General features: G+C 34.2%; 1 protein-coding gene across 1 annotated transcript; it reads left to right on the top strand.

The window, feature by feature from the left end:
- Positions 1-2,883: 2,883 nt before the first annotated feature.
- Positions 2,884-9,912, top strand: ddost (dolichyl-diphosphooligosaccharide--protein glycosyltransferase subunit (non-catalytic)). Its single transcript, NM_213093.1, is given in 11 exon segments — positions 2,884-3,104; positions 3,332-3,442; positions 3,521-3,607; positions 3,699-3,802; positions 5,532-5,626; positions 5,703-5,796; positions 5,875-6,023; positions 8,066-8,213; positions 8,397-8,517; positions 8,710-8,816; positions 9,351-9,912. Coding segments are annotated over 11 exon segments (1,326 nt in total). The 5' UTR covers positions 2,884-2,944; the 3' UTR covers positions 9,501-9,912.
- The last annotated feature ends 421 nt before the right edge of the window (positions 9,913-10,333 follow it).

The raw sequence follows: 10,333 nt of genomic DNA, 5'->3' as shown, positions 1-10,333 counted from the left end.
TCAACTGTAGTCAAACAATTGGGCTATGTGCAAAATGTATATATTTTTTGACTCAAAGTGCCAAAGTCATTGATTGTATATTATGATTCACCAAGGACCACAATATCAGATAGAAATACTCTTTTAACATGAAAATAAATATCTACACAAGTAAAAAAAAAAAGAAATGTTATTAACCCTAATCTTATGTTATCTATACAGTTTGTTTTTAAAATAAAATAGAAATGGAAGAAGAGCAAATAAAAGATGAATATTAGGATAAATGAACGTGAAAACTAGTGATTATTAATCTTTCTTTCTTTGCCTTGCATATATATGGTTTGCGCTATTTGGCCATTTTTTTTTTATCCAAGAGAAAAATTTCTCATGTCTAGACCATTTTCTGTATTTGACAATTTCCACCATTATTGCCCAGATGTATTAATCACACTTTGGTACTACATGTAATGAGCTGTTATCAGTGGTGTAAAGTAACAAATTACAAATACTCAAATGACTGTAATTGAGTAGTTTTTCTCAGAAATTGTAATTTACTAAGTAGTTTTAAAAAGGTGTACTTTTACGTTTCCTTGAATACATTTTTAGTGCAGTTCCTGTACTTTTACTCCACTACTTTCCTTCAACCTGCAGTCACAATTTTATTTTTTCTTTTCTATGGGAATTAGAAAAATCAGTCCTGTAATTCCTGTCCAATCAAATCACACATAGAAGGTAAATTGCATCATAATGAACTACCTCAAGACATGTGCACTTTACATTGCAGCAAACTGTTTGGAAGCATTAAAACTGTCCAAGAAACTGTCCACGCATTGACCCAGTGACTGTTTAAATCAGGGATGCCCAAACACAGTCCTGGTGGGTCAATGTCCTGCAGATTTTAGCTCCAACTTGCCTCAACACTCCTGCACGGATGTTTCTAGAAAGCCTAGTATGAGATTGATTAGCTAGCCCAGGTGTGTCTAATTGGGATTGGAACTAAACTTTGCAGGACACCGGCCCTCCAGGACCGAGTATGGGCACCCCTGGTTTAAATGCATGTCACTGATGAGAAGATGATGGTTATTTACTGTATGATGACCAAAATGGACTTAAACACCCAGCAGGCACAAGATGTCAACATGCCGTCAGATTGAAATTGTACACTAATGTTGTGGAGACGCTGCATTTTGTTTGTAAATGAAAAACGGGTTGCATCAGAACTCAACGTCAGGCCGATGTCAATATCCAACGTCCAACCTGAAACCACCTAAATATCAACGTCTAATGATGTTACAGCTTGACGTTGTGTAGACTTTACCTCTATAACATCTATCAGATGTTGAATTTTGGTCGCCATAACTGATGAATAAATGTCAGTATTTGACGCCAATAGAATGTTGGTTTAAAGGGCAGATAGTTTAACTTTTTTTCAAGATTTAATATTAATATTATGGTTCTTCTGAGTGTGCCAGTTTTGGTTCAGTTCAAAACACAGTTCAGATTTTTTTCATATAATGTGTTCAAAAGTGTTATTTTGGGGGTGTATACACAGCTCGCTGTATTAGGGGTAAAGTGTCCCAAATCGTGGCTGGGCGCCATGTGGTGAATGTTGATCTTGTGTTGAGCCCAATGAGCCTTGCATCTAAAAGTTGAGCAAGGGTGTTCCTTTTGTGACATCGCTTTGACTCTCACACATGTCTGTCCAAAGCTAGAAAAGTTTTTTCACCACAGGTGCTGGCTCAACATTGGATTTTGGTCACTTTCTAAAAACCTAAAATAAACCAAATATCAACGTCATTTGATGTCTTCATTGGACATCAAAATAAAGTTGTTCTTAGACACTGGCTAGACATTGAATTTTGGTCACCTGACATCAAAACCTAAATCTAACCTAAAATTAACATCTTATGACATTGTGTGCCTGCTGGGCAATAACTAAATGCACTACAGAATGTTACGTTTACACACACACATCCACAAATGACATGTAAATGCATCAACTTTTAACAGCATAATACTCACAACTCACTACTCTTGAGCACTTTTAAAAGGGCTACTTATTACTCCTACTTTGAGTAATATTTATAACAGGTACTTTTACTCTACTCACACTACATTTTTAGGCAAGTAATGGTACTTTTACTTAAGTATGCTTTTTAGTACTCTTTCCACCACTGGCTGTTAAATGGAAACTGCAAGCAAAATGAGATGCAGTAAAATTATGAGTAGTTGTAAAATGCAACATTTGGACACAGAGAACATCACAACAATAAAAAATATAAACAGCCAAAATAAATATTTCGTTCAGAGCTTTGGATATGTTAAAAAAAAAAAAAAAAAAAAAAGCTCAATCAAAAACCTCTCTGTAACATTGCTCATGTCTTTAACTTGTTTGTCTGAATCTTTGCTTTTGTATTTATTTGTGTGAGTTTATTTTTTTGTTTTCATTCTTATCTTTTTGAAATTGTATTAGTTTTTTTGTTTACTTGGTATTTTGTATGTTATGTTATACTCAATAAAGAATAGATGATATAAAATAAACTAAATATTAATATTGCACTGACCTCTGCTGGTCTAAAAGAAGACAACACAAAAAAAGGTATGAACCAATGACTGTAAAAAGATATGAACAATATTCTTAACATTAGCAAAAAAAATCAGTTTAGTCGCTGAGATAATAAAAATAGAAACAAATTAAATATTTTCGTAGTACACTATTACATATCATTTACAGTAGTAAGTTTACAGTATAGTTACATTTATCATTTCATTAATATACATTTGGTCTCATTATAATATTCAATGAGTCCATGAGGCAGCAAGCGATTGGCTGGAGCTCCGGGTCAGAGTGCACATCCGCGTTTACGCTGACGTTGTCCAAAGGAGGAAAATGGCGACGGACTGCTTGTCAGTGAGGGAGACCGCGACTCCTGCAACATTAACCTGCAAAAGACGACGTGCCACAATGGCTACAGCATTGTCTGGGGGCTTCAGCAAAAACGCCCTTTTTGTTTTATCCGCGGCGTTAATGTTGCAGGCAGTTTTAGGAGACGGAAAGACTCTCGTTCTGCTAGACAATCCCAACATCAGAGACACTCATTCAATCTTCTTCCGCAGTTTAGCAGGTGAGCTACACGTTGTATGGTGTTTTTTATTTAAATTCTTTAAATTGTGATGCTGGCATATGAAAATAAATATAGTAACTTATTATCATATATATATGCGATATTATGAGTAAAGGATGCACGTTGAGTGTATGTAAATCTGACAATGAAGTCATTACACTTTTTCAAGGTTGGTTGGTTGGTTTAAAGTATTTTAACCGATAGTTACTTTAATTTTATTTTTTCAGATCGTGGATTTGACCTTACTTTTAAGACTGCTGATGATCCTGGTCTCTCCCTGATCAAGTATGGTCAATTCCTCTACGACCATCTCATCCTTTTCTCTCCATCAGTGGAAGGTAATTTGTGTTCTTATAACTTAATGCTGCAATTATCAGAAATTAGTATTAATTTGTTGTGTTCACATATTTCCACAGATTTTGGGGGTAACATCAATGTCGAGACTATTACAGCCTTCATTGATGGTGGAGGAAATGTTCTTGTTGCTGCCAGTTCTGATATTGGTGAGTGTTGTTGTGTTGGCTTTGTGTAAATGCACATATAATATCGTGCTGGCTACATCAAAGTGATCTTCTATCGTTATGAATCTGGAAGGTGATCCTCTGAGGGAGCTTGGAAGCGAATGTGGCATTGAATTTGATGAGGAGAAAACTGCTGTTATTGATCACCACAACTATGATATTTCTGATCCTGGTGAGGTAAGTAATGGAAAGAGCAAAATAATTATAGTAGAGTTTATAGTAATTTGTGTTGTTTGAAAGGTCTTGAAGTAATTGAACTGAAGTTTTTAAATTCATGCTTCTGATATTATAATAAACATTTATACATGTTTGTTTCTCTGATATTGATTGATGTTCGCCTCAATTGTAACCCAAAACAACAACTAGTCAAGTAGTTATTTTAATAGGGTTATATTTAAATTTAACATACAATAGAATAATAATTGACAATAGCAGCAGTAAAGATGTTTGACAACTGAGGCGCTTACAAAGCTGAACCTAACCTTGGAAATTAAAATAAGCTGCTATGTCATATTACTATTTTTGACTGTAACTTGTTTTTATGGTATTATATGAATATGTCTTCATAATATGCAATTTAAACAAAAATCTAAAAAAAAAAAATTATTTGAATGGACTTGCAGAGTCTTTTCATTACTAGAAATTAGGCTGATTTTACACTGCATGTTTCAAGTCACTCAATTCCGATTTTAAAACAAATATATATTTTCTCCCATGTGGCACATATCGGATATGGCCCATGTTCATGTAAGCAGGAAAAAAATAACATGGATTCCGATTTACTCAGATTCAGGCCTTGTTCATATGTGAAAACTTTTCCTATATGTATTGGATCTGTGCCCTTGTGTATGCAGTGTAAGCAAGTAGATCGGATTTTCACCTGTCAATGCGAGTCGCACATGATTAAAAAACATAATGAATGACGTCAACGCTTTCATTTCGGAACAGACTTCAGCAGAGTCCCGAACCTTAAACCTCATCCACGAGGACTAAAAAAAGTAACCAATATAAATTAATATAAAACAATTGCATACATCACATGCATAAATCACGCCATGGACATTACATTAAGATGCCTACTGGTTTAAAAAAGCCTAGATTAAAAGAAGATGACTAAATGAGAACCTTTCTGTTATAATCTATAGTAAAACATGTAAAAATAAATAAATAAATAAAACCCTGCAAACAGATTAAATCTAGGAACAGAGAAAAGGGCGCTCTTTCATTATTAGCTGTCAGTCAGCGCCCCGCTCTTTTTTTATTTATTAATTTTTTTCCTCTCATCGTTGCGCCTTTGCCGTGTGCTGTGTAAATGCAGCCAATCAGATGCGAGTCAGTTTTAAAAGATTATGAAAGCAGGTCAGCAAAAAAAATCAGATACAGTCACAAAATCAGAATTGGCCATTAGGATCTGCATTGTAAATGCATTAGTCCCCTTTTCAGACAGGTTTCTCAATCTCTTTCAGCCCAAAAATGGCCACAAACTTGTTATCAGGGTTAAAGTGATCGTTTAAACCCCCCCCCCCCCCCCCATTTTTTTTCACCATTTACATGCACTTAAATTGCTTAAACTTAAACTTTTATGAATTTTTTTGTTCTGTTGAACACAAAACATGACATTTTGAAAAATGTTAGAATAAAGCAGCCACTGACATCCAAAAAATGCAATGGAAGTCAATGGCTTTTTTTTCCAGCATTCCTCAGTTTATCATGTTTTATATTCAACAGAAAAAAACAAAACTAAAACTGGTTTGGAACAAGTCAAGGAAGAATAAATGATGGCAGGAGTGTCATTTTCCACAAAATACCCTTTTAATATAGTACTTTTAACTGTCTTGACATTCACACTAAATACTTTTTAAGCTTTGTCATGTGTCATTAAAGATTACTTTTTTTTTTTTTTTAGCACACACTAATTGTTGCTGATCCAGAGAATCTTCTCAAAGCCCCAACTATAGTTGGCAAGCCCACCGATAAACCAGTCCTGTTTAAAGGTGTTGGGTAAGTGGTCTCTTGATAGCCTGGCATGTGTAGTTTTTGTAAAAAATAATCGTTACAAGTTGCCTCTCTTCCTCAGTATGGTGGCCGACCCAGATAACCCTCTGGTGCTGGACATTCTGACAGGCTCTTCCACCTCATACTCCTACTTCCCTGATCGTCCCATCACACAGGTCAAGATCTGAGATTTAATGTTCTTCTTTTTTCATACGTTTATTTCAACTCGTGCTAATTGTCTGTATGCTCTCCAGTATCCTCATGCAGTTGGAAAGAACACCCTTCTAATCGCTGGTCTGCAGGCAAGAAACAATGCACGTGTGGTTTTCAGTGGATCACTGCACTTTTTCAGCGATGCTTTCTTCAACTCTGCCGTGCAGAAGGCTGCTACTGGCTCAAAGAGGTCTGTTGTTTTGCATTAATAAGACATGTTCAAAGCTATAAATATTCATTTATATATATTTACCGGAAGTTGTGCCTGTTTTTCGTATTGTGATGCAGTTCCTAAAGAAACAATATTAAATTACACAACAGTGGGCGTGGCTTGTTTTTCTACTGCAAACTGAATGGATGTAGTAAAGTAGGCATTTCATTTAGAAGGATGGGAAAAAGGGTTTCCTCACTATTTCTGTTTGTTGTTAAAACTGACAGTTGGAGGGGCGTGGTTATATATGTTAGCAACACACCCAATTAATAAAGATTTACATAATTGACTTTTTTTGCTGAAAAAAAAAAAAAACAGGAGTGCATTTTCAGATTTCAACTAAAGATTAAAAGTACAAACAATTTTTTTTTATTAATAATATGCTCAATATGAATTGTTCACCACAAAACAAAATGAAATGGTTAGTTTTGATTTCATGGGGTCCTTAAAGGGGATAGTTCACCCAAACATGAATATTCTGTTGTTGTTTTTTTATTCCCCTTTTACTTATTTCAAACCTATTTTTAGGTTGTTTGCATGACAATGATGGAGCCAAAATGAAGAAAAATTATAATGTTAACAGTTTAACATTTACACAACAGTATTTGCAAAATATACATCTGAAAAACAGCCAAACACACTGTATTACGTATACCAGGCCAGTATTTGCCTCTGACATTATTGAAATGAAGTAGAAAACATTTTGTTCATTGTGTATTTATCCTGTATGCCAGGTCAGTATTTACCACTGACGTTATCTTTCTAGAGATAACTTTTAAGTGTTTACTTGGACATGACAGTAGTAGCGTTGTTAAAAACTTCACTTTAAAACTTGTTTTAAATGTTTGTTTTAATGCCCAAAACTTTTTGATGAAGACAACAAACAAAAAGCATAAATATCCCATGTTTGGCAAAAATATAGAGTTTCTTATTTTTTAATCGAAAAAATATTTTGAAGATTGTTCAAAACCTGTAGCCATTGCCCATTTCAATGTACAAATGAAATCAAAACTAGCCATATGATTTTGTTAACTCTCATTGCTAATTTTGTGCTGAACAATTCATCTGTGCAAATCTGAAAGCACACTTGTTAAATTTTCAGTTTGCGGTTGAGCAATTCCAGCGTTATGGATGTGACATTTGCGGTAAAAACTCATGCATACAAACATACATTCACATCGAAAGTATGCGTTAACGTTATATTGAAACTTTTGTTTATATTTTCTAGAACAACTGACCAATCTGTAAACATGTTTTGTACTTTAAATGGATGTGACCAAAAAAGTCTCCAACTTCATGTACAACATACTTTGTAGAAGTTCTGTGAATTAAACTGCACAACCCAAAAGGATATAATGATAATCAAAAAGATGAGAGTCGGCTCACTATAGAACAAACATGATTGATTTTATTTTATTTAATATTTTTGCTTTTATGAAGAAAAAGTGTTGTTATAGATGTGACATCTCACCGTTATGGATGTGGCGGATGTGAAATTGTCACTTGTGCAACTTTGGTAAATCAAATATAATAATTTAAAAACATTGACAGATACATTTGAGTATTTCTAAAGTACTGTAAAATACTTGCTTACCCAAAAAACCTACAAGCGGTTTCCATATTTTGGTGATCACGTATTGTTATTTTTTGTATGGCAAGGATGACCTTTGCATGGAATTGCTCTTATGTCTTAGTAATTGGGCGTGGCTAAGATACTTAACGACGCCCCTCCAACTGTCAGTTCTGACAATAAACAGAAATGGAGAGGAAACCCATTACCCGGTCTTCTGAATGAAATGCCCACTTTTCTACAATAATTTAGCTTGTAGCAAAAAAAAACAAGCCAGGCCCACTGTATTCCTATTTAATATTCCACTGCTCTAAGAGAAATGATTGTCACAATATGAAGAAAAAATGGTCACTGCTTCCGGTTCATGTGGACCTAAAAATCTGAACCATTTTTGCAATGCTGAGAAACTTTTTATTTGAGTTTTTATGATGCACATGTATGTTTGACCCAGATATGAACAGACTGGTAACCAGGATCTGGCTGAGGCCTTGTCCCGTTGGGTGTTTAAAGAGGCTGGTGTTCTCAGAGTCGGAGATGTAACCCATCATCCTGTTGGAGAGAGCACACCGCCTGCTGCCTACACCGTCACTGACCTTGTGGTGAGGCATAGCTAAATATTACAGTTTTTATATTGGCAAAATACAAGCAAGTAAATATTTTGCTGATTAATTTTGAGTAGTCTTTTGCTTGGACATTGGCTTAGTTTTAAACATTTCAACGGAACAGTATGCTCAAACGAACAGCATTTTGACTCACTACAACTGACTGGATTGTCTCTACAGGAATATGGCATAGTGATTGAGATGTTGTCTGGTGGAAAGTGGGTGCCCTTTGATGGAGACGACATTCAGCTGGAATTTGTCAGAATTGATCCATTTGTTAGGACCTATCTCAAGAAGAACGGTATGTTATAATCAGTTTTTGATTGACATAATGTATGTTATCTTTGAAAAAGCAATGCCAGAGATAGTAATCATAGCAAAGCATAATGTGACCTTAAGTGGTAACAAAAAATGTACTTTATCCCAAACTTTTGTACAGTAGTGAATGTTAGCATTGAATCTGCTAATACAATGTTTCACTTTTGTTGTAAAGGTGGAAAATACAGTGTACAGTTCAAGCTTCCTGATGTATATGGAGTTTTTCAGTTCAAAGTTGACTACAACAGACTCGGCTACACTCACCTGTACTCTTCAACCCAGGTGAGACTGATAAATTATTAGAATTAATGATATTGTGTTGTCCTGGCAACGTTTGCGTTGTCACTGTCAACAAAAAGTTGGCAGCCCCCCACCGCCCACATACAGTCATAATTAAAATTGCATTCATTAATGACTGATATTTAAAACTATGATTTAAAGAACGATTGCATGTTTATAATAAGAATCATTTAATTATTTTTAATCAAGCATCATTTAGGAAACAGCGGAGCCCTAAATTATATATATCAATGTAATTTTACATTCTTATCAGCAACAAGTTTTTAAAGACTTAATGCTGTACAGTTTTGTATGATCTCTTTTCAGAAAATGTAGACATTTCCATCCATATTTTCAGTATTTTTATAAATGTTTTTTAAATATTAAATACATTACTTCTGTATTATGTTTAGTACGCTTATACATTATCTATTTTAAATTTATATATATATATATATATATATTAAAAAAAAAAAAAAATACATTTAATTAAATACCTGCTCTTGATGTTTACTAGTGTTTTTGTTTGTTCCCCAGGTTTCTGTCCGGCCGCTACAGCACACCCAGTACGAGCGCTTCATCCCCTCTGCTTTTCCATATTACGCCAGTGCCTTCTCTATGATGGCGGGACTCTTTGTCTTCAGTGTCGTCTTTCTCCATATGAGAGAAAAAGAAAAGTCTGATTAAAGGAGTATCAGTGAAGATGTAGAAAATGTAAAACTGAAAAAAAGTTGATGGGCTCCAGCCCTCTATCATAAGTAATAGAGATCTAAAATATGTGGGCTCAATTTGATGAATTGGATGGTGTGCTATTACAGCTAAATGCAACATTTGTAAATTGAGATTTTTGGGGAAATGTTGGATAATCTAACAAAGGATGTTTTTTTTGTTTGCCAATGGGATGTTTAAAGTGTTTTGGGGCACACTTTGTCTTTTATTTGTACAAAAAGCAACTTGGTATGGCTTTATACTACAACATGCACTGATGTTTCAGCTCTTGGTATGAAGATTGTTTTGAAATCTTTGAAAAATTGTAAGGAGATGAACGGATGCTAAGAATGTGGTTAAAAGACAGTAAAGATAACATTCCACCACTAAATTGTTTTATTATTTATTTTTTCGGTTCATGATTAAACCAGAAGGATTTCTATGATTTTTATTTATTTTTTTATGATGAGTTATATACAATAATTTATTTAGAGCCTTATGACTCCATTTCTATTCTTGAATTGATTTCTAGGTAATATGTATATAATACAAATAATTTTACTATTTAAAAATAACTTTAGTATTTGAATAGAGGATTATCTATTTTGTTTAAATTCATTTACTCTTGTGATTTCAAATTTTAGTACTGAAATTTTTAGCTTTATTACTTCAGTCACTTCCGAAATCATGCTAGTAATTAATTTGCTGTTAAAAAAGAAGAAAAAGGTGTAGCCTGTTCTTTGAGTGGAAAGTTTAGGAAAAAAGTCATCTAAAATGGTCTAATAATTTCCATCTATCCATCAATCTCACGG

This window comes from Danio rerio, chromosome 23 (assembly GCF_052040795.2).
Source record: "Danio rerio strain M-AB ecotype USA chromosome 23, GRCz13ab, whole genome shotgun sequence".
NCBI lineage: Eukaryota > Metazoa > Chordata > Actinopteri > Cypriniformes > Danionidae > Danio > Danio rerio.
This window is presented reverse-complemented; position numbering and strand designations above follow the sequence as displayed.